General features: G+C 39.1%; 1 protein-coding gene across 1 annotated transcript in view; it reads left to right on the top strand.

Moving 5' to 3' along the window:
• LAMB4 (laminin subunit beta 4) overlaps positions 1-25,793 on the top strand; it is a 92,895-nt gene that overhangs the window by 57,749 nt on the left and 9,353 nt on the right. The window contains exons 23-29 of the mRNA XM_076006528.1: positions 2,302-2,398; positions 4,854-5,229; positions 8,687-8,847; positions 11,570-11,775; positions 12,777-12,980; positions 16,149-16,293; positions 19,388-19,595. Of these exons, the coding sequence (XP_075862643.1) occupies positions 2,302-2,398; positions 4,854-5,229; positions 8,687-8,847; positions 11,570-11,775; positions 12,777-12,980; positions 16,149-16,293; positions 19,388-19,595 (1,397 nt within the window). The remainder of the gene's footprint in view (positions 1-2,301; positions 2,399-4,853; positions 5,230-8,686; positions 8,848-11,569; positions 11,776-12,776; positions 12,981-16,148; positions 16,294-19,387; positions 19,596-25,793) is intronic.

The raw sequence follows: 25,793 nt of genomic DNA, 5'->3' as shown, positions 1-25,793 counted from the left end.
ATATCAGTATAGACTCATGGATATTTATACCATACTTTTGGTTATAGTCCTACACTACTGTATGTTGTTGTTCAGATTGTTTCAGCTTTAATCCCAGGAAGCTCTTCTAATCAGCCCTTGTGCCCCTTTGACATAGGCCAATATTGTAGGGTTTTTAAGAACACTTCCTTACTTTCTGGTACTGCAAAAAGCTCTAGGCTCATCTTCCCTGCCCCAGTCCTAGAATCAGCCATTTCTCCAAGCAGTGCTAGTTCCTTTCCTGGAGAATGGTGTTAGGAACCAAGCTCTGGGCACTGGATGACTGTGACTGTTACATATGGTCCCTTGTACTCCCCACACCCACAGCCACCAAGCATGGAATAAATCAGTAGATGTCTTTGTGACTGCTTAGCTTCCTAATCCCTGTGGGACTCCTAACGCTCTCCACATCACTGCCTGCATTTCAGATCTACTGGGAAGTATATTTGTAGCAGCATTCAGTGAAGACCACAGTTCAGGAGTAGCCTACTTCTGAAAGTCAGATGGCATTGATTGAACCAAAAATCCCCCCATATCAAGGGTACTTTGGGTTCTTTGGTCCATAGGGGATCCCTCAGGGAAGGTTGTTCTCTACAATCAGGAAACACTTTCATTGGAGTACAGAGAAGACATGTGGACATTTACATTCCCAGCTGTTTAAACAACTACTGATAAATGTCTCTGTGTCAGCCAGAAGGTGGTCCCTGGTGCATTCCCACAGAGAGATTCAAATGTGCTGATCAACATTTTCAACAGTTTAGATGGAGTTGGAGAAACATGCTTCTCAAATTTACAGATATTGCAAAGCTTTCAGCTAATATGATAAAGACAGAACAAAAGGCAAGATATCCTAACAAGCTATCATGTAGGCTGAGAACAAGGAGATGAAATGTTAACAGGGTAAAAGTAAAGTTTTGCAGTTGGGGTTTTTTAATCCCTTACATAAATATGGGGTGGGAGTAATAATTTGGCACCAGCTCTTGTGAAGAGCATCTGAGGATTTTCATTGTATCCAGGCTTTCTAGAGAGCCAGCAGTATAGCAGGGTTGCCTGAGAGGCAATGCCTGGGCGGGCTGGAGCAGGGGAGTGCCATGGCCACATTCAGGACAGTTACTGTCCCATTATCTACTCTTCTGGCCAGACAGTGCCAGGGTTATTGTCGTCATTTCTGCGCACCACATTTTAAACATTATATGGACAAACTAGTATGTGTCCAAAGGAAGACAACCAGGGAGATGGGTAGAACCGTGCTATTCTGTGACAAAGGCTTGAAGGAATTAGGGGTGATCTACCTAAAGAAGTGAAGCAAAGGTGAGTTGAGGTGGCCAATCTCTAGTTGCAAGAAGAGGAAGACTTCCTGTTTTGTGCAATTCCATAAGACAGGACTCAGGACAATGGGACCAAGTTACAAAGAGGCAGATTCTGCACCAGTATAAGAAAGTACCACCCAGCAATCAAGACACTCAGCAATATGACAGGCCCCAGCCCAGCAAGTTCCCCATAACTCCCTGTGTTTGAGCAAAAGCTTGTAAGAACCCCAAAGATAGACTGAAACTTGGTAGATCCAGTCACTTTACGAATCCAGCTACTTATGCACTGGAAAAATGGAGTTGTTGTTTAGGCAGAATTGGCCAGGTATAATTTAGGACTGTGACAATAGTGATTTATTTTGTATTTTTTCCTGTTAATTTTTCAACCTCCTCAGTTCAGAAAAGCTGGTCAGGAATCCAGTTGGGAAGGTAAAGGAAAGTTCAGCCTTCTCTCAAAAACACAGTTAAATAGCTGTCACTAAGCAATTAGGCCTAAAGTACAAAAAAGATGTTGTTTTTTTTAGCAAAACATGAATCCAGTTGGTAGAAACTACATTGTACATTCCGTAATGAAAACATTACTTGCCAAATTAACTGATGAAAGTTAGACCAGGTCTTTGGCCTCTCTCTCTTAGGGGGAACTCCCATAACCATAGAGGAAAAGAATGTGGCCCATTTCCCATCATGTGTTTTGTTTTCATTTATATCTGTGTATGTTTTCCCATTTGGGGCCACCTGTCCCTGAACAGCTGGAAGCAGGCAGTATATTCAAGAGCCCTAAGCCAAAACACATCATTAACTCCTGATCCTTGGTATTGTCGGGGGTGGTTGCTGGCCATGGGAATCAGACTTCCTCCGCCTTTGCACAGCTGTATGTTCTAAATCACTGGAGGGAAAAATGATTCCTATTAAAATGCATCATGTTTTTCGATCACAAAGCTTGTCAATTTCTCACCCATGACTGTTCTCACAGCTTACAGGCCAGTGTCCCTGTAAATTAGGCTATGGTGGGAAACGTTGCAGTGAGTGCAAAGAAGATTATTACGGTGATCCACGGGGGCAATGCCTGCGTAAGTATTGGAAATCGTAAAAGCTCACACGTACAGTCAGCCTGGCCCTGCCATGGACACACTATGAACCAGCTGAATTTTAAGTGTCTTTATTTGGCTGTGGCTTTTTAACAATGTGGACTTAGAAAATTCACAAAGTCTAATCCTAGTTTTGAAAATAATATTGTTGAAGCCCTATAAAAAAGATGATTTTTCCCCTATATTAAAACTTTTAACCTATAGATATTGAAATTTATAGCCTATATTAAAATTCCTTAAAGTCATTATGATGAAACAAATCTCTAAGGAGGTTTTGCCAATTTTTTGCTATTTGGAAGCATCTTGAGTAAAATGACTATCCCAAGTTGAGGTACAGGCTGGGAGGTGGATCATAGGAAGCCAGAAAGGAGATGTTTCCTCAAAGCAGAAGATGTTTCCTCCAAGACTCTGGGTATGTCGAGTATTCCCTCGTTCATTTATATAACAAGTATTCATAGAATGCCAACTGGGAACTCTAGACAGGGAATAAGCAAGGCAAGGCCTATCCCTTTTTTTTTTTTTTTTTTTTTGAGATAGAGTCTCTCTCTGTTGCCCAGGGTTGAGTGCCATGGCATCAGCCTAGCTCACAGCAACCTCAAAGTCCTGGGCTCAAGTGATTCTCTTGCCTCAGCCTTCCCCAAGTAGCTGGGACTACAGGCATGTGCCACCATGCCCGGCTAATTTTTTCTATATATTTTTAGTTGGCTAATTAACTTCTTTCTATTTTTTAGTAGAGACGGAGTCTTGCTCTTGCTCAGGCTGGTTTTGAACTCCTGACCTTGGGTGATCCACCCGCCTCAGCCTCCCAGAGTGCTAGGAATACAGGCGTGAGCCACTGCACCTGACCAAGGCCCGTCCTCTTAGAGTTTGCCTTTCATTCCATGTGTGCCCACTAGTTGTAGGATTTAGAGAGCTGTCCAGTAGAACTTTCTGTAGTGACAGAAATGCTCTGCAGCCTCGCTGTCCAATGCAGGAGCCACTAGCCACACGGAGGCTGCTACAAAGCACTTGGAATGTGGTAGAGCAACTAAGGAACGGAATTATTTAATTTAAATGTAAATAATCACATGTGGTTAGTGACTACCATATTGGACAGCAGAAATTTAGAGTCTGGGTTGGTTCTAAGAGGCAGGATGTTTGAATCTTCATTTAAAGTCAGCTTCTAGAGGAACTCAGTCCAAAGAAATGTCAAATGTGACAGTCTTATCATTGTGGTCACCCCTACATAGCCACCCATGGTAGCTCCTTCCTCCTCTCCATTCCCTTATAAATGTGCTCTTGTGCTTAAATAATATCACCTTCATTCCCATGCCCCATTCAAATACCTCTTTTCTAGGGGTGACTTTCTCTAGGCCTCATTTATATAGTTTTCTAAGTGAAATTGCCACTTTAAAAATGAGGGAGGAATTTTGGCTCTTGGAAAATCTGTCTTAGAGAGCTTTGTTCCCTGTGTCCTGCTAATATTTCAATAACCTTATTTCATAAAAATGCTTTTTAATCTTTTATTAGTGAAGCAGTAGAGGAAACTGCAAATGGTCATCTCAGGCCATAGACCCCACCAAAGCTCCTGGGAAGAGCCACTGATGGGGAGAAGCTTGGCCTCCACTGGTGAAGTGCCATAATGCTGCCCCCAAGGGGTTCCTGCTGAGGCCTCTGGACCAAGGCTGGATGTGCCAGGCAGATGGTATCTAGTTCAGGAGCCTAGTGTGTGTCTAATCAGTTCTTATTTGTAATTGGCATTATTTTTACTCAGGCTGTCAAATGCATTTTTAAATCACTTGTTCCTTGCAGCTACTCCAAAGAATTAGGCTAGTAATTCATTAACTTTTTGGAAATTGTGGTAACATCAATAGACCTCCCCATCTTCCATCCTTAGGATTGATCAGAAACTTAAAGTGCTGTGTGGCATCATTTTTTTTTTAATTAAAACAAATGAATTTAATTTTCTTCCTAGTTTTGAGAATGAGATCGTTTTCCTTATATAATAGAAAACAACATGGTTCTGCACACCCCGGCTGGATTTTACTCAGAAAAAACGTGGTCAAGGGATCTCGTAGAGAGTCTATGGCATGCCTGAATCACCCTTGGAGGCAGTAGGAGCAGAGTTATCACTGTGCTGTCCACTATTAAATCCATGCTTCTCACTCAAATAGATGAAAAACACCCATCTGCATACACTCACACTCACACGATAAAAGGGCAGTCTAATATTTCCCACACGGAAACCATGAACTGACCTATCAGTGGCACAGAGAGGCATGCTGCAATGTAATGGCCATTGCACAGATCTCTCAAACTATTGGCTTTCAATGTTCACCTTTTCTAGAAATATGAGTTGGAAGGATGCTTAGGAGAGAGGAAAGGACTTTATTCTTGAGCTAGTCATAAGCAAAAGGCCCAGTGACATTCTCTGCTCCGTCTCTCTCTTCCTTTATAGCATGCGACTGCGACAGGGCAGGTGCCCAGAAGCCCACCTGTGACCCAGACACAGGCATGTGCCGCTGCCGCGAGGGCGTCAGCGGCCAGCGATGTGATCGCTGTGCCCTGGGCCATGGCCGGGAATTCCCTACTTGTCTTCGATGTCACTTGTGCTTTGATCAGTGGAACCACGACATTTCTTCCCTCTCGAAAGCTGCGCAAGGGTTAATGAGGCTGGCTGCTAACATGGAAGATAAAAGGGAGCCCCTGCCTGTCTGTGAGGCAGACTTCAAAGGCCTCAGAGAGAACATGTCTGAAATAGAAAGGATTTTGAAACATCCTGTTTTCTCATCTGGGAAATTCTTAAAAGTCAAGGATTATCATGACTCTGTTAGGTAAGATGTGTGCATAAGTAATAGATAGCCAAACTCCTGATTTACCTTCACTCCTACTGACCTTTAACATCCTCAGCCTTCAATTTAGAAATGTACTTATGTTGACTTTAGGGAACTGACAGTTGTTCAGTTAGTAGCCAGGCTATTAATCATGTTTATCTGCCTTTTTCTTACCTACTTAGTGTTACTTGTGATTTTTTCCAGATGCTATTAATGATAACAAAAAGGCAATCATTAAGAGGTTAATTGGGAAGCCCAAACCCAGCAGAGCTACAAGATATGAAAGTGGAAGTAGTTTTAAAAACAAACAATATTTTTTTTTCAATGATGCACCCAGGGAAAATTTGCCCAATCTTCTCAAATTCTTCAGTTGTTTAGAAGTCCATACATTAATGTGAAGTCTTATAACAAGTATGATAATTCCTTCAAAATGCAAAATCATTTTTATTACATATTAATGAATCCTTTTTTCATTCATCAACCACTTCTTGGAATTATGTTAGTTGCTCTGGGCCCGGGGTCAGCAAACCACAGCCCAGAGGTCAAATCTAACCACAGTACCTGGTTTCACAAATAAAGGTTCACTGGGACACAACCACCACACCCATTTATTCACATTTCCCCTGTGGCTGGTCTCCCTCGGCAATGGCAGAGTAGAGCAGTTAGGACAGAGACGCTTTGACTCCCCAGGCAAAGTTTGCCAACCTGCTCTGGGCAAAACCAGATGAATTGGGTATAGTTTCTACCCTCATCGAAGCACATAATCTGCTAAGAAACCCCTAAAAGTGTGCTTATATAGCAAAATAGCCCTCCTCCCCAGTAAAAGTTCCTGGATTAATGAATACTTGAATCTGCAGTTTTATGTCATACATAACAGAAGTGTAAATGTAAGGCCCACTCATTATCTATAGACGAATATCCCAGAAATGTATGGTAAGCACTTAAAAGTTACATAAGGACATGCGCAGTGGCTCACGCCTGTAATCCTAGTACTTTGGGGGGCTGAGGCAGGAGAATTGCTTGAGCCCAAGAGTTCAAGACCAGCCTGAGCAAGAGTGAGATCCCAACTCTACAAAAAAATAGAAAAATTAGCCAGGTATGGTGGCACATGCCTATAGTCCCAGCTACTCGGGAGGCTGAGGCAGGAGGATCGCTTAAGTCTGGGAGTTTGAGGTTGCTGTGAGCCATGATGATGCCACTGTACTGTAGCCTGGATGACAGAGACCCTGTCTCAAAAAAAAAAAAGTTACATAAGCAAGAAGATATAACCCACCTAGATAGTTCAGAGAAAGGGCCACTGCATCATAAATGCAATGGCAGGGCCCAGGGAGGCCATGGGGCCAGGTCAAACTGGCAGGTGATAACAGGCACATCAATACCCCTCAAAAGAGTTTTGGAATGCAGGATTTGGGCCCTACATTACAGATCTCCCCACTTTTCAAGAGATGTCAGACATCCAGATTTTTATGGAAATATCCCCACTTTGAAATGCAGGCTGCTAACCCAATAGCACCTGGTTTTTACCCAAAGAAATAAATGTTTGAGGATGAACTTTGGCCCATGGACCACTGGTGTGTGGTTATAGATACTAGGAAAATGTCAGACAAAGTGGCACCAAGAAAGCAGAATGAGCCAATGCACAGTGGATGCTCTGGACAAAGAGACTGCATGAGGCCCACGTAGAGCCAGAGAGAAGACAGCAAGAGAAGAGTTGCCCCCAGGCCAGGCCTGAAGCGATGAGCCCATAGAAGCCAAGATGCCCGTTCCCTCCTGGTGCACCTGCTGGACTCCTGCTTCTCTAACAGCCACACTGCCTGAAGCCTGCCCCGACCACCTCAGAGAAAGCCCGGTATCCTCTTCCCCACCTTCCCACCTCTTTGTGCTCCTTGGCCACTGTCTCACTAGGGGGTGCCCCATGGAAGGGGCCACTTTCTCCAGTGCTTTACCACTCCAGGCCTAGTGTCGTTATATAGTAAACGTTTCTGGACAAATTACAAGTCAAAGGGGGAATGGGAAGACCCCAGGCTTCATGTCCATAAATTCAAAAGTCAAACCACCTGTCTCTGAATTTACTTGGGCAAGTTACTTAATTTTTCCAACTTCCGTTTCTTCATCAAAAAGGGGGATCAAGGCTGGGCACGGTGGCTCACACCTGTAATCCTAGCACTCTGGGAGGCCGAGGCGGGCGGATTGCTCCAGGTTAGGAGTTCAAAACCAGCCTGAGCAAGAGCGAGACCCCGTCTCTACTATAATAGAAAGAAATTAATTGGCCAACTAATATATATAGAAAAAATTAGCCGGCAATGGTGGTGCATGCCTGTAGTCCCAGCTACACGGGAGATCCTCCTCAAGGAGGATCGCTTGAGCCCAGGAGTTTGAGGTTGCTGTGAGCTAGGCTGACGCCAGCGCTCACTCTAGCCTGGGCAACAAAGTGAGACTCTATGTCAAAAAGGAAAGGTCTCTATTTTGTAGGATCCTTGTGAGAACTATTCAAGATAAGTCACCTAGCATAGTGTCTGTCACATAGTGCTTACATAGTACCAATCATAATAGTATTAATAATTATGTTTATTGTTGTTATTTGTATTAGCCTAAAGAACTGTAGTCCTGACAGTTGGACCCTGAAGGAAAAGTCTATAGATTAGAAAGGAGTTATCACAGAAAACATAGGAAGTATTAGTTAATGCTTTCCAGTTGTGCCAAGATAAATTAGTTTCATGAATTAGTATTTTAACTTCCCTCAACTGTACCCTTTAAGATCTGCACCCAATTTTCCCATCATGAGGGATATATTCATCATTCCTTTGAGCCAACGGTATAGGCTGAACTCAGAAAAACTGAAGCAGGACAATGGTGCGCCCCATCCAAGCAGAAGGTGATGGGGGGAAAAACACCCAAGGGAACACTCACCAGAAAGACAACCTCTTTGTCACTCATGAAAACTGAAAGTTAAGACCCTGATAGTAGTAGCACTAAAAAGAACCTTGCTGAATGCAGATTTATTCCAAATGAAGAACCAAGTTTACCCCAGGCTGGGTAAGGGGTTCTGTTTTATCATGTGTTGCAAGTTGAATGTAGACCAGCTCTCTTAATTGACTTAAATGAACCATGTCTGAATACATGTTTTGAAACCCAAAACAAAGGAAGACAAGCATAAACATTTGAAATGGAAAGATTTGAAATCCTTTATGCTACTAGACCCTGTTGGTCTAGTAGCTGGTCATATGTTGGTCATATTTTAAGTGAATGTTGAAATATTCCAGGAAGTTAAATTAAGAGGAAAGAGATGAGCCATAAGTAGAATTATAAATTGTCAAATGAAAAATTGGAGGGTGAGTGGGAATCCCTTCTAACTGAGAATACCTAATAATGAGGGCAATTTTTTGTGGCATGTTTTTTCCACCAATATATCAAATGTAAGACAAGCAACCACATTTACCCTCATTTTCTCCAACAGAAAACAAATCATGCAGCTAAATGAACAATTCAAAGCAGTGTATGAATTTCAAGACCTGAAGGAAACAATAGTAAGAATGAAGAATGAGGCAGACCTCTTATTTAAAGACCTTCAGGAAGAAATTGATTTACAATCCAGTGCTCTTACTGCAAGCATCCAGGGTAAGGGAAGAAAATGCATTTTTGACTGTTTTTGCACCAAGTTTGATAGAATCCATAGTGCATTCCATTAGTGAGTCTTCCTATGCTTACCACCATACTGCCCGCACACTTTAGAGCATGCAAACACACCCATTAAAGACAATATTTGTTCGTGGATATTTCAACATTTTAAACATTGCAGAGCCTGGAGAACATTTGCTCAAAAAAACAAGTAAAGCTAATGATGTCTGATACTAAACACATACTAACACCCACCCAATGTGATCTTCTATTTCCAAACTTGTGTGAGGGGTTTCGAGTAATCAGCAACTTACAGATTCTAATATCGCCACAAGCAAATGAGAGAGAGAGATGGTTCTATGTCTTCCTGGGTATAAACCACTGTATTTCCAATAACCAGAAATGCAAAGGAATACGAGGCAAAAAGGAATTAAACACAACATTGCTCATAAGAACTTTGTAGGGATTCAGTCATGTAATATACTACAGGTCCTTAATTTATATTGCATAGTTCATCAAGCTGAATGTGAGCCATGCCAAAGCTAAGATCAACTTGGAGGAGAAATGGAACTCTAAAGCAAAACTTGATTAGCTTATCTCCTGTTTGAGATGACATCCCTGTTATATTGGGGAGTGGACAACCTGTTCCTACCAAGAGAGGCAACACTGAGTTTATTCACACCTAACCCATCTAATTGAGAGGTAAAGGGAAAATACACATGAACCCATGTGAAGACAAAATATTGGCAGCTTTTCTTTATCCTATGTGAATACTGGTTTTCATCTCATCTTGACCTAAAAAAGAAAAAAAAAAAAAAACAATAGAAGGCAATCAGGAATACCTAATTGCTCTAAAGGAATGCCTAAATAAATTCTCACCTGGAACAGAATACCCACTGAAAGAACTCAAACTCCATCAGAGGTCACCCCAAGCCAGGTAGAATAAAGTAAAACTGCCCCTATGCTAATTCTCTCAATTTGCAGTCCAGCAGCCATTACTGAATTTTGCTCAATGCCTGGCATTGTGCAGTAGCAATAGGGAGATGAATAATCCAGTATAGTGGGGGAGATAAGAGTATAAACAACCCCAACAGCACTAAGACTGTGTTGGAGCATCTTTAAGCTGAGCAGCAGCTGAAACATCTAAAAACAGAGCAGCAAGAGCTGAATTCTTCCTGGATTTATTAGGAAAGGCTTTGGGGAGAAGGTGGCAATTAAATAGGGCTTCACAGGATGGAGATACATTTGCCTGATAAATAAAAGCTAAAAATTATTCTAAACAACAGGAACATTTTTTATGATAAATGAAAAACATGATATATTAAGAATATGAGCCGAGCATGGTGGCTCATGCCTATAATACTAGCACTCTGAGAGACAGAGGCAGGAGGATTGCTTGAGGTCAGGAGTTTGAGATCAGCCTGAGCAAGAGCCCTGTCTCTACTAAAAATAGAAAGAAATTCACCAGACAACTACAAACAGAAAAAATTAGCCGGGCGTAGTGGCACATGCCCATAGTCCCAGCTATTTGGGAGGTTGGGGCAAGATGAGCTTGAGCCCAGGAGTCTGAGGTTGCTGTGAGCTAGGTTGATGCCATGGCACTCACTCTAGCCTGGGCAACAGAGTGAGACTGTCACACACAAAAAAAGAATATGGTAGTATAAAAACCAGGAAAGTTTATAAAGGTAAGGTGTGGCTGTCTCATGTCTGAATTGTGGTAATGTAGAGACCCTAAGCTTCTGGTTCCTAAAATATGGAGTTATAGTTTAAAGGCCTAATAATATTATAATTTACATTAAAACATACCATAGTATATAGAGAAGTCCTTAAAAACACAGGGTCAAGAGTCAAACTACCTGGGTTGAAATTCTGGCTTTATCTCTTACTTTCAGGGAGACCTCCGACAAATAACTTACTTCAGCAGAGCCTCAGTTTCCTTATTAGTAAAAAGAAGATGACCATATGAATGTGCATTTCACACTGTTTGTGGAGGATTAAGGAAGAAAACTGATGGGAAGTACAGTACAGGCACATGGGAAGCACTCAATCAGCTGTTAGCTATTGTTCTCCCCCTCAAAGTCAGGCATGAGCAAACCACAGCAGGAGGGCGCATCCTGCCCACAGCCTGTTTTTGTAAATATTGTCTCATTAGACCACAAGCTCACATCTTTATTTCCACCCTGCCTGTAGTGCTTTCACTCTACATGGCAGAAGTGAGTAGTTGTAACAAACGCTATGGTCAGAGAAGCCTAAAAGATTAATCTTCTCTGGCCTTGGCAGAAAAAGTTTGTAAACTCCTGCTCTATAGAGTTAAGTGAACTTAGTTTATTTATCCTATTTGAGTTTATATAGGTATTCATAATTAATACCTTACATTTGCAGAACATTTTACTGAATATTTTCATATTATCTCAATTCTCACATGTTATCACCAGTTTACAAAATCTAGGAGATTAACTGATTTGCTCAAGGACATACCCAAGCAGTAAAGGGTGAAGCCAAGATTTACCCCAAGTCTGTGGACTTAAATCACAATGATCTGTATCTGTTACATCTAATCCTTCTCCATTATATGCAAATTCAAGGAAGAAGATGTTGAAATTCTGCAGTGATTATTGAGACCAAGACAGTATCCAAACTGTGGAATGATTTCCTTGATAGTTAATATATAACTTCATTTGCTTTCACAAAATTTACCTTACCTCAATTTGTGTTGATGTAGACTCCTCAGAAAACATCAAGAAGTATTATCACATATCATCATCTGCTGAAAAAAAAACTAATGAAACTAGTTCCATGATAAATAACTCTGAAAATACCAGGAATGACTCACTTACCATCTTAGATACACTAACATCAAAAGGAAACTTGTCATTGGAAAAATTAAAGCAGATTAAGATACCAGATATCCAAATATTAAATGAAAAGGTAAATATTCATGATCTTATAATATAATAAAAGCATTTGTGGTTTCTACTTAGTATATAGACCTTTTCAATTGTATTTCCCTATCTTATATTTTTATTTTATATTTATATTTTATAAATACAAAAATATATGTATATATAAATATATGTAATACATATGTTATATACTACATAGATAATAAAAATATATAAATTTTTATTAAGTCAAGGTTTGATCAAAATCAGAGAGTAAAGATTATAGTTTGATTCTTTTATATCATTTACTATTTCCAAAATGGTGCAGATTTTGTACATTTGCTCCTCTTTGCCTCATTATAAGTAAATTTCTATTTTAAGAGAGTAAAAATGCAGCCGGGTGTGGTGGCTCACGCCTGTAATCCTAGCACTCTGGGAGGCTGAGCCAGAAGGATCGTTTGAGCTCAGGAGTTCGAGACCAGCCTAAGCAACAGTGAGACCCCGTCTCTACTAAAAAAATACAAATTAGCTGAACAACTAACATATATATATATTAGCCAGGCATGGTGGTGCATGCCGGTTGTCCCAGCTACTCGGAAGGCTGAGGCAGGAGGACCGCTTGATCCCACCAGTCTGAGGTTGCTGTGAGCTAGGCTGACGCCATGGCACTCTAGCTCAGGCAACAGAGTGAGACTCTGTCTCAAAAAAAAAAAAAAAAAAAAAAAGTTAAAATGAAATTTACATGGAAACCCTAAACATTTAACTATTTTCCAAAAAAACTATACATATAAAAATGACATGTGATAGGAAGAATGAAGTCAGGAAAAAAAAAAAGAAAAATGACACATTGGCACAATATTGATAAATAAGTTAGATATATGTTACCTAGGAAACATTGAATGGATCGCCCCAACATACCAACCATGAAACACCTATCGAAGAAACACACATGAATAAAGCAGTGCTTTGCCTTAATGAGCCTGGGTGGCATTAGAAAAAAGCTCTGCCCACCAGTTGCTTTTTAACATGAGTCATTTCTCCTGTAAGGTGTGCGGAGATGTAGGGAACTTGCCGTGTGCGCTCTCGCCCTGTGGTGGCGCCCTCTGCACGGGCCCTGAGGGCCACCGGCGGTGCGGTGGTCCCGGCTGCCTCGGCTCCCTGACCCTCTCGGGGGACGCACTCCAAAAAGCCCAGGAAGCACAATCCGTGATTCATAGTCTGGACAAGCAGGTTCGTGGGTTGAAGAATCAGGTAAATGTCTTCTCTTGCTTTATTTGTAAAGTCATAGAGATAGCAAAGAAACAGGCTGAAATTTGTAAAACCGCCTTTTAACTTGATAATTCTAGATATTAGATGATTTTTTTATTTGATATTAGATGTTTTTATGCCTGAAATATAAAAATATGGATATAAATGTAGATTTAGAAATAGATTTAGAATAGATGGGTGTATCTTTGTACACGATTGACCCTTGAACAACACAGGGGTTAGGGGTCCCAAGGCCTCACACACGGTCAAAAATCCGTGTGTAAATTTCAACTCCTCAAAACTTAACAACTGTTGACTGGAAGACTTACCAATAACTTAAAAACAGTTGATCGACACATATTTGGATGTTCTATGTATTATATGCCATATTCTTATAATAAAGTAAGCTAGAGAAGAGAAAATGTTATTAAGAAAATCATAAGGAAGAGAAAATGTATTTAGTATTCATTTAGTGGAAATGAATCATCATAAAGGTCTTCATCCTCATCCTCTTCACATGGAGCAGGCTGAGGAGGAGGAGGAAGGGGAAGGATTGGTCTTGCTGTCTCAGCTTTGTGGGGGGAGAGGCGGCAGAGGTGGAGGAGGTGGAAGGGAGGCAGAGTAGGCAGGCACGCTTAGTGTAACTTTCATTGAAAAAAATCACGTATAAGTGGACCTGTGCAGTTCAAGCCCAGTTGTTCAAGGGTCACGTGTGTGTGTGGGTGGGTGGGTGGGTGTGTGTGTGTATGAAGAGAAAGAGAAGAGAAAGAACTCAAAGTATTTTATTGTAGGTCATATACTTGCATAGACATGTTTTTTCTATAGCAAACACTCCATAGAAATGTCAAAATGCCTAGCCTTGAAGGTTTGAAAACTATAGATCTCTCAAAGCAAAGAATAATTTTTCATAAATTTAAGGGCATATTTGAAATTCTAAACATACAAATTGTAATGTTAGAATTTAATTTCAGAAAATAGTTTAATAACACTATACCCTTATGCTTTGAAATATTCCTGTGTTGATAGACAGGATAAAGTTGTTTTAACATTTAACTACCTTATAATTGAATCTATAATAATTTGACATGATTTCATTTACTTTTCACTTATTTTATAAATGAATCTTATTTTTAATTACCTAGTTTTCTTTAGGTTTTTTTGAGAATGCATTGCAATCTTTGGTTTTGAAAACAAGATAATGACATGATCCCCAGTCTGTTCCTTTTTTGACAATACACATAGAATCTCAAAGAAGTAAAAGCTTTTAAAGAGCTGAATTTTTTACCCATATATGTTGAATACTGCACTCTTGTTTGCAAGCAGTAGAAGCCAACTCCTGAGCAAAAAGGAAATGTAAGGACATCTGGGTCTCAGAATCAAGAGAAGTATAGAGGGCCCTGCTTGGGAATGAGTGACAGCCATAGCCAAGACGCACATCCACACCCCCGTTCCCCTATGTCCTTGTCCACTGGCTCCAGAGTCCAAGTTCTGGAGCCGGCATCTGGAGACCAAATATTGAAAATTACTTATATAGTCACGATTCTGTATTGCCACATCATTTTTCACTTATAAGCAATTCTTCATTACTTTAACAGATATTCCTTGAGTACCTACTATGTGCCAGGCATTGATCTAGAAGTTGAGACTATGGCAGTGAACATAACAAATGCAAATCCTGGCCTTACATCTCAGTGGTTAAGACAGTCCTTGATTGTTTAATGTAATTTTAAACGATTATATTGTTCCTTCTCAAAGAAAAAAAAAAAATAGAAATCTCATCCCATTAACATGAGTCCTGATTGCCACTTGATTACACTATTAAGTTAATAATAGCGTTAAGTTACTGGTGTTAAAAGGTAACCCCTGAAATCTCTATTACCAGAATCTGGTTCAATCAGCACATCAATGGAGAACTGGAAAAGGATGAGAGGGGTTGTCATGTTGATAAAATGGTGTGCTAGTTCCCTCTTGATTAGGAGGGGCAGAGTGCCAGAAGAGATTGTGAGAGGATTCTCAGGAGTCACTTGTGACAGAAGATGGATTGCAGAGAGATGTTTTAAGAGTGAAGTAATTTAGCGATCTCTTTCTTTCTGAATATGGTATCAACTAATCTACACTGAGATTTCATCCGTATCACTTGGTGCTTTCCTGCCTAGCATATTTATTTCTGGAATCCTTATTTTACTGCTATCCATTTTAAAGTTAAGAAAGTTCTAGAAAATTAAGGATCAACTCAAAAAAATTAAGATACGCATTTTTAATCATGTAAATACTTCTATTTTGTTTTATCATTTGCCAAATGACTATAATTTAAATCCTTTTTCACAAAATCTGTATGGCTCAAATCAAGCAAGCTCCTTTTGTGGGGAAGTTTTTTTTTTTCCTAATTATGTTTGATCCTAATTAGCCCTACTTCTGTCACAATTAATTTATTCAATAAAGCTCAGCTTGTTGGCAATATTGTCCTATTGCTTTCTGAGGTGTTTTTTTTTTTTCCCTCTCTCTCTAATTTGTTGGAATCCCAAGAAAAAGTCCATGACCTTTCTCAAATCACACAATGAAGAATTTGCACTTCTAGGTTGCTAGCCTATTAGTCCTATCATTCCTCCACCAAGTGTACAAAGTGTTTAGAATTTATCTTTGTAGCCCACTCTCAGTTCAAGTTCATTTATTAAGAGGAGGAATGCTTTCTTGTTGGCTTTCAAAGGAAGTACATTACTTGAATTTGAGGAATGTTTAGAAGAGTAACTATTTTATAGAAAAGAAAATGCTGTCTGCCCATTAAACATGATGACCAGTGCAGGTAAGTAGTTTTAAGTAATTTCTATACAAGTTTTGGTATTATAAAATGCTAAAGCCTCATTAAAACAAGCTTTGTGCTTTATATTTGTTAGAAAAATTCATTAGTACTAGATCAGTATTGTCTTCAAATAAAAATTTTGATGACTAACAATGTTCTAAAAGATAAATTCATGCTATTAAGAAAATGTGATAATGAAAACAAAGAATAATCACCTCATGAAAGAGTCCTTTAAAATGAATCTATGCTTTATCTAGATTTCTATTTAGATTTTAGTGACAGTTTTATTTGGCCCAGCTAAGTAATTAAACATCATAGAGCATGCCTAATTGTAGTATATTTTTTCATTGTTTTTTTCTTTCTTATTCCAGATCAAAAATATAAGTAAACTGGCAGAAGTCTCCAAAAATAACGTCTTACAGCTAAGTGAGAAAGTGGAAAATATAAAAAACCAAAGTGAATCTGAAGGAGAAAAAATGAGTCTTTTAATCAAAAAAGTGAAAAACTTTTTGTTAGGTAATTTAAAAAATATATATTAGACTAGTTTTATTTCTTTCTTTTTTTAAATGTACACTCAAACATCATAACCAATTTCAAATTATATTAATTGGAAATGACATGCCTAAATCAAGAAAATGATGTACCCTTTGGTTTTAAATTTCTTAATGAGAATAATCTCAAAATACCAACTGTGTGCCAAAAAAGTATGGCTCTCTGTGTAAGATTAATTTGGTAATAAATCCTAGAATTTAGTTAAAATTCCAAACACATGAACTTTGTGTTTAAAGTTATTTTATTATTTTTTGAAAAAGGAAAACTCAACATTATGACTATATCAGATTCCCTAACCTCAGGATCAGTAACTCTCTTTGCTGACAGAGATGATATGAGATCAAAATATGCCAAATTTTTGTTAGTTTATCAAATACTGTAGTGAGATAGTAGCTAAAAACTTGATGATTATTATTGACTATTATCCAAGTCTTCTTTTGTTGGCTCTCTGTGACTGACCAAAAGAAACTATTGGATTCATTATTCATTGTGCCTTATTTGGGGGAAGGTTTGTTTTAAACTCCAGAGAATTATTAAAGATAAAAATCAAATACCGCAGCTGGAAATTGACCTGAAACCTCACTCTCTGCAAATAACGTAGTTTAGGTACAACATTATAAGGAATTAACCTTAAAAGGCTTTCTTTTCTATAACCATTTTCCAAATTCAATAAATGTAACACTCTCCATGGGAATTAATTGACAATTGGGACATCCATTACAATCTTTACAACCACTTCACTAATCTATTTAATATACATAAGAGATCCCTATAGCCAGGTATTTTTTTCTATCTCAGTGTTTCTAGAAAGTGTAGTGGCAGCATCTAGATGATTTTTCAAGATTAAAATTAGGCAGAAATTACCTTTAACCAAAATAATAGGTAAAAATGAATTGGGGGTAATGTGTGGAAATCAGTCTACTGGACATTTTGTTTGTTTATTCAAAAGCAAATTTTCAATGAGTTAGCTAGATGAATTGGTATGGACTGGCCCCAGATCCAGAAACTGGTTGGATTGAGAAATACTTTAGTTATTTCCATAGATACAAGTCAATCCAGGCACCAAAACAAAAATAAAATCAAAATTGCCAAATGAGTTGCATGAAAATGGTGAAATATGGTCATGGTGGAATAGGGTCTAAATAACCGGCTTTCTACTTCATTTACTGGATCATAGAGCCTGTCATCTTATTATTATTCATTGTTAATAAGTTTCTGATAAAGACTTCACTTTAATTAACTTGAAGAATTGAAAAAAATCTGTATCCAGATTATTATTACCAGAGGCATAGAGAACTATTATAATAATATTATTACAACTAGGCATAGAGAAAAATTCTTTTCCATACAAGAAACTTTACTGCTCAGAGTCCCAAGAGCTAGTGACCAGGAAGCTTTCATGCCTTCCAGTATCCTTCTCCCACCCCTTGCTTCTCCTCTTTTCCTGGCTGTAAAGCTCAAATAAAAGTATCCTTACATTGGATCATGCCCATACTATTCAGCTCTTCCTCGACCATCGTAATATTTTCCTTGAAATCTGAATGCCTTATTAACAAGGGTATGTGTCACTTCTCCTGAACATTCTATATATAAAATTTTGAATCTATAATCTCATAATAAATGCCAAAAATATTTAATGAATTAAATTCACTTTTCACTAGAAAGTTTGTAATTAAAAAGTTACTATTTCTTTACAGAGCCAACACCCTGATTCTGTTTAAAATATGGTTGTACTTTACTCGCAAAAAATTCTCATTACATTGTTTCAAAAACATTACAGAAAGTAAAATATTGCATTTATATAAGATCCAAGTCTAGTTCAAGTCCAGCTAAAGCTATTTTGCTACGAAAAGGATACTTATGTCATGTCACTCAAATGCTGGAAACCTTGTATGGCTCCCACTGTCTCCATAACAAAGCCTAAATTTCTTGGCCTCAAGGTCAGGGACTTGTGCGATCTGCCTCCAGCCTTTCCAGACTTGAGCTCCTCCCATTCAGACACACCACTCTCCTGCCAAGAGTGATCCACACCCTGTTTCTTGCACCACACTGAGCTTTTGCTTCTGGGACTCCCTCAGCTTAGAATGCCTCTTACCCCTGCCCACACCTCACAGTCTCCATAAATTTAATCTGCTATCCTCCATGGCCCAGTTTAAATGCCTGCTTAACGTCTTTCCTGAAGTATTTTCTCCTTCCTCTGAACCCCACAACATTTTGCTTTACGTTTATCACTTCTGTTCCTATATAGTTACGTTTTGAATATAATGATTTATAGTTCCCCACTTGATGGTAAACCCCATGAGGATAAGATCCAAGTCTAGTTCAAGTCCAGCTTTCCCTAGGGGACTTCACATTGTGCCTTATATAGAATGGGTGTTCAGGAAGTAAAGTGGCAAATGGCCATTGCTCTAAACCCTAGCAATCCATCCTGCACTTCAGTTTTCAACAGGGGCCAATTTTATTTTTCTGAAAAGCAGGGAACAGAGGTATTTAAAAGTTTCTTTATAATATGTTATTCACATGGTACTTTACTCCGTATTGTCTCAATCCTATCTCAAAGTAGGCCTTTGAGTAGTAGCATCAGATATAGTTATCCAATTATACAGATGAGCAAAAACTGTGAGCCTTTTTAATGACATAGAAAGTCAGAATCAAGTTCTGTGGACTTCAAATCCAGTACTTCTCTACCATCTCATTCATTGTGTTTAAATTGTAATGACAGACATCTAACCATTTTAGTTGCTTTTGAGTCTGTACTTCTCATAAATAATTCTTAGGATGACATTTTGTAGAACATACACAATGTCCCAAGTCTTTAGTTTTTCATTTTTCCCACAAGTGTTCAACAAGTATTCGGCACTACACAAGCAGATTTTCTTCCAGAGAGAAGGGACAGTTGAGGATGAAGAAGAATCTATAGGACACGTACAATCTAATCCCTGTGTTCTGGGGACACATAATCAAATGCAAGTGCATTTGACTTAGAGTTCATCGTGGTTGTAAGGTACAGTGTTTGTTAAGGGGACATGATTACCTAAAACCCACCTTCTCATTTAAGAGGAAAACGTGCCTCCAGAAGACATAGAGAAGGTTGCAAGCCGTGTATTTGACATCCACCTGCCAGAAACATCACAAAATCTCACCCACGAACTTGACAAAATGCGGAAACTTAAGCAGCTCTGTGAGGACTACAGGACAGATGAGAACAGGCTAAATAAAGCAGCAGATGGAGCCCAAAAGCTTTTGATGAAGGCCAAAGGAGCTGAGTAAGTATAGTATTAATATTCTTATCTTGCTCTAACAGACCATCTGCTAAAAGGCCATCTGAAAAATGTTTGCCTAGGGAACTATAATGTTCAAATGACATTACGTTCCAAAGGTTTGGTATCCAAATTGAGGGCTAAGCTCTCTTTGGAGGTGCCCCAGGAAGCTGGGCAATGGGGTGACAGTATGCAGGAACGCTCACTTCCTGTTTCCCTTCGACTCGAAATGCCTTTCCCATGGCCCAGTACCTCTTTATACCAGGTCACATCAATAACTGCCATAATTATACTAATTATAAATGCCAATATTTTAACAGGTGGTTGAAACACTGGTGTATCTTCCCTTCTTTACCTGTTTTTGGCACTTTCCAAATAATAAGTACTATAATCTGCAGCATTTTGAAAATCTAAATTAAAAAAAATAACTATAGTAAAAAGATATAATGATAGACATTAGTGCCCCAGGAACAATATGAAACTAAAATGATATATATATGGTGTACAGTTAAAACTCTTGCCTCTTCCGGCCCTGCTGACTTAGTGAAGCAAAAAGGAAAAGCCATGTTGATGTTTTTATGAGCATGGGGTGCTGTGGGTCAGGGTGACAGGGCCAGTTGGGTGGTGGTAACAGCAACACCCACTGTCATTGCCGGAAGCACAGCGGAGCTGAGACCTGAGCTGCCCTCGCTGTCTCTTTGTCCACGTACACACAAATGAAGCGTACCGGACTCATCCCAAAGTCCAGCCTTTCCAGGTTTAATGTTTAAAACTAGGAAGATTAAGTAACTGCAGTACAATCACACAGCAATAAAAAACCATGTTGATGAAGCCAGGCGCGGTGGCTCACGCCTGTAATCCTAGCACTCTGGGAGGCTGAGGCAGGTGGATTGCTCAAGGTCAGGAGTTCGAAACCAGCCTGAGCAAGAGCGAGACCCTATCTCTACTATAAATAGAAAGAAATTAATTGGCCAACTAATATATATAGAAAAAATTAGCCAGGCATGGTGGTGTATGTCTGTAGTCCCAGCTACTTGGGAGGCTGAGGCATGAGGTTCTCTTGAGCCCAGGAGTTTGAGGTTGCTGTGAGCTAGGCTGATGCCACGGCACTCACTCTAGCCTGGGCAACAAAATATCGAGACTCTGTCTCAAAGCAAAACAAAACAAAACAAAATTATGTTGATGAAAGATTTTAACAACATGCAGACTCTTACAGTGTAATATGGTTTTTTTTTGTTTTTTTTTTTTTAATTATTTTTTTTTATTTTGGCATATTATGGGGGTACAGATTTTAAGGTTTCAATAAATGCCCATTTCCCCCCCTCCCCCCAAAAGTCTGAGTCTCCATCATGACCATCCCCCAGATGGTGCACATCTCACTCACTATGTATGTATATACCCGCCCCCCTCCCCCCTCCCACCTGCCCAATACCCTATTACTGTAGCACCTATGTGTCCACTTAGGTGCTACTCAGTTAATACCAGTTTGCTGGAGAATATATCTGGTGCTTGTTTTTCCATTCTTGGGATACTTCACTTAGTAGTATGGGTTCCAGCTCTAACCAGGAAAATATAAGGTGTGCTATATCACCATTGTTTCTTAGAGCTGAATAGTACTCCATGGTGTACATATACCACATTTTATTAATCCATTCTTTGATTGATGGGCACTTGGGCTGTTTCCACAGCCTTGCAATTATGAATTGTGCTGCTATAAACATTCGAGTGCAGGTGTCTTTTTTGTAGAGTGTCACTGGATCATTTGGGTAGATGCCCAGCAATGGGATTGCTGGATCAAATGGTAGATTCACTTGTATCGCTTTAAGGTATCTCCATATTGCTTTCCACAGAGGTTGAACTAGTTTGCAGTCCCACCAGCAGTGTAGGAGTGTTCCTCTCTCTCCGCAACCACGCCAGCATTTATTGTTTGGAGATTTTTTGATAAAGGCCATTCTCACTGGGGTTAAGTGATATCTCATTGTGGTTTTGATTTGCATTTCCCTGATGATTAGAGATGTTGAGCATTTCTTCATATGTTTGTTGGCCATTCTTCTGTCTTCTTTAGAAAAATTTCTGTTCAAGTCCTTTGCCCACTTTTTAATGGGGTTATTTGATTTTTTCTTCCTAATTTTCGTGAGTTCTAAGTATATTCTAGTTATCAGTCCCTTATCGGATGCATAGGATGCAAAAATTTTCTCCCATTCTGTAGGTTGTCTGTTTACTTTCATGACTATTTCTTTGGCTGTGCAGAAGCTTTGTAGTTTGATCATGTCCCATTTATTTATTTTTGTTGCTGCTGTGATTGCCTTTGGGGACTTCTTCATAAACTCTTTGCCCAGGCCGATGTCTAGGAGAGTGTTTCCAACTTTTTCCTCTAGAGTTCTAATAGTTTCATATCTTAGGTTTAAGTCTGTTATCCAGCGTGAGTTGGTTTTTGTGAGAGGTGAAAGGTGTGGGTCCTGTTTTAGCCTTCTACAGGTGGCTATCCAGTTTTCCCAGCACCATTTATTGAAGAGGGATTCTTTTCCCCAGCGTATGTTTTTGTCTGCTTTGTCAAAGATGAGACGGCTATATGAGGATGGTTTTATATCAGGATTCTCACATCTGTTCCACTGGTCAATATTCCTGTTTTTGTGCCAATACCATATTGTTTTAATTACTACAGCTTTGTAGTATAGTTTAATATCTGGCATATTAATGCCTCCCATTTTGTTTTTGTTGCCTAGAATTGCTCTTGATATTCGGGGTCTTCTTTGGTTCCATACGAAGCGTAAAATTATTTTTTCTATATCTGTGAAGAATGCTGATGGGATTTTAATAGGTATTGCATTGAATCTGTAGATCAGTTTGGGTAGTATAGACATTTTGACGATATTGAGTCTGCCGATCCACGAGCATGGTATGGATTTCCATCTGTTTACATCCTCTGCTATTTCCTTCCTCAGTGTTTCATAGTTCTCCCTGTAGAGGTCTTTTACCTCTTTGGTTAAATATATTCCTAGGTACTTTAATTTCTTTGTTGCTATTGTGAAGGGAATTGAGTCTTTGATTTGGTTCTCAATTAGATTGTTGTTGGCGTATATTAATGCCTCTGATTTCTGTGTATTAATTTTGTATCCTGAGACTTTACTAAATTCATTGATCAGTTCCAGGAGTTTCTTGGTTGAATCCTTGGGGTTTTCTAGATACAATATCATATCATCAGCAAACAGTGAAAGTTTGATCTCTTCTGCCCCTATTTGGATACCTTTGATTCCATTTTCCTGTCTGATTGCTGTAGCCAAGACTTCCAGCACTATGTTGAATAGAAGTGGAGATAGTGGGCAGCCTTGTCTGGTTCCAGTTCTAAGTGGGAATGATTTCAGTCTTTCCCCATTCAGTATGATGTTGGCTACGGGTCTGTCATATATGGCTTGTATCATTTTTAGGTATGTCCCTTCTATGCCTATTTTCTTAAGTGTTCGTATCATGAAAGGGTGTTGAATTTTGTCAAAAGCTTTTTCTGCATCTATTGAAAGAATCATGTGGTCTTTGTTTTTGCTTCTGTTGATGTGGTGAATTGCATTTATAGATTTACGTATGTTGAACCATCCCTGCATCCCTGGGATGAAGCCCACTTGGTCGTGGTGGATTATTTTTTTGATAAGTGTCTGGATTCGGTTAGCTAAGATTTTGTTGAAAATTTTTGCATCTATATTCATTAGGGATATTGGTCTGTAGTTTTCTTTTTTTGTTGCATCCTTTCCTGGTTTTGGTATCAGAGTAATATTCGCTTCATAAAAGGTGTCGGGGAGGTTTCCGTTCTTCTCGATGTTGTGGAATAGTTTCTGCAAGATAGGTACTAGTTCTTCTTTGTAAGTATGGTAAAATTCAGGTGTGAAGCCATCTGGACCGGGACATTTCTTTTTAGGGAGATTTTTAATTGCTGTTTCTATTTCAGCTGTTGAGATTGGTCTGTTCAGGGAATCTATTTCTTCCTGGTTGAGCCTAGGGAGGCTGTGTGTTTCTAGAAATTTGTCCATTTCCTCCACATTTTCCAGTTTGTGTGCATAAAGATTTTTGTAGTATTCATAAATTGTATCTTGTATCTCTTTGGGATCAGTTGTGATATCTCCTTTTTCATTCCTGATGGAGCTTATTAGAGATTTCTCTTTTCTGCTTTTCGTTAGCTTAGCCAATGGCGTGTCAATTTTGTTTATTTTTTCAAAGAACCAACTTTTTGTTTTATTAATCTCCTGAATAGCTTTCCTGTTTTCAATTTCGTTTAGTTCTGATTTGATCTTGTTGATTTCACTTCTTCTGCTGGGTTTGGGGTTGGTCTGTTCTTCTTTTTCCAGCTCTTTGAGTCGTTTCATTAGATTGTCTATTTGTGATCTTCTTGCCTTTTGGTTATAGGCATTTATGGAGATAAACTTTCCTCTCAGAACTGCTTTAGCTGTGTCCCAGAGGAGTTGATAACTTGTCTCTCCATTGTCGTTTTCTTCATAGAAGTTTTTTATTTCCGTCTTGATTTCTTCATTTACGAAGTAATCATTTAGTAGGAGGTTGTTTAATTTCCACGTTTTTGTGTAGAAATGTGAGTTTCTGTTAGGGTTGATTTCTAGTTTTATTCCACTGTGATCTGAGAAAGTACATGGTATGATTTCTATTTTTTTAAATTTCTTGAGATTTTCTTTGTGTCCTAGGATATGGTCAATCTTAGAGAATGTCCCGTGAGCTGATGAGAAGAACGTATATTCAGTGGATTTTGGGTAGAATGTTCTGTAGATGTCTGTCAGACCCAATTGTTCTAGAGTTTTGTTTAAGTCTATTATTTCTTTATTAATTTTCTGTTTGGAGGATCTGTCTCGTGCCGTCAGTGGGGTGTTGAAATCTCCGGCGATTATGGAGTTGCTATTAATCCATTTGCTTAGCTCCAGTAAGGTTTGCTTTATGAATCTGGGTGCACCTAAGTTGGGTGCATATATATTTAAAATTGTTATCTCCTCTTGTTGGACTGTGCCCTTCACCATTATATAATGACCCTCTTTGTCTTTTACTACTTTTGTTGGTTTAAAAACTAAATCGTCTGAAATTAGAACTGCCACACCAGCCTTCTTTTGGCTTCTATTTGCTTGGAATATTGATCTCCACCCTTTTATTTTTAGTCTATGTGCATCCTTGCAGGTTAAATGTGTTTCCTGAAGACAGCATATACTTGGCCTGTATTTTCTTATCCATTCAGCCAGCCTATGTCTCTTGAGTGGAGAGTTTAAGCCATTCACATTTATTGAGAGAACTGATAGGTAAGGTAGATTACTGATCATTCTGTTGGGTTGGATGTTGTTGCTATGATTTCTGTCTTGAGCCATTGTAATATCTGGCCTTTAATATCTTTGGGTTTTGGTTGTTTTTATATCCGTGGATTATTATTATGATGTTCCGTGCGTAACGCTGTTTTAAGTACTTCTTGTAGGGCTGGTCTTGTCTTGGTGAATTCTCTGAGCCTTTGCTTGTCTGAGAATGTTTTTATTTCTCCTTCATATATGAAGCTTAGTTTTGCAGGGAATAATATTCTAGGCTGGGCATTGTTTTGTTTCAAAAGAGTGAGAATGGGGCCCCAGTCTCTCCTTGCTTGTAAAGTCTCATTAGAGAAGTCTGATGTTATTCGAATTGGCTTTCCCTTGTATGTCACTTGCTTCTTTTGTCTTACAGCTCTTAGAAGGGCCTCTTTAGTTGATACTTTGGTCAGTCTAATGACTGCATGACGTGACGTCTTCCTGTTTGCATTGAATCTCCCAGGGGTCCTCTGGGCTTCTTGAACTTGTATATCGAGATTTTGAGCAAGGCCTGGGAAATTTTCCTCTATTATATCTTCAAAAAGCTTGTCCAGCCCTTGAGTGTTGTCTTCCTCCCCTTCGGCTAAACCTATGACCCTCACGTTAGGTTTTTTCACATAATCCCACAGCTCTTGTAGGCTTTGGTCTTTTCTCTTGTTTCTCTGCTGTATTTCTGTGACTGATTTATTTAATTGGAAGGTGTTATCTTCAAGCTCTGAGATTCTTTCTTCTGCTTGATCTACCCTGTTCTTGAGACTTTCCACAGTATTTTGTAGTTCTCTGAGTTGATTCTTCATCTCCAGGACTTCGGTTAAAGTTTTCTTCACTGTGTCAATCTCTTTGTTGAACCTTTGTTCCATTTCTTGGAGGTTTTTTGTGTTTTCTT

Source organism: Microcebus murinus, chromosome 9 (assembly GCF_040939455.1).
Source record: "Microcebus murinus isolate Inina chromosome 9, M.murinus_Inina_mat1.0, whole genome shotgun sequence".
In the NCBI taxonomy this organism is placed as follows: Eukaryota; Metazoa; Chordata; class Mammalia; order Primates; family Cheirogaleidae; genus Microcebus; species Microcebus murinus.
Note: the sequence above shows the minus strand (reverse complement) of the source record. Positions and strands in the feature narration are given on the sequence as shown.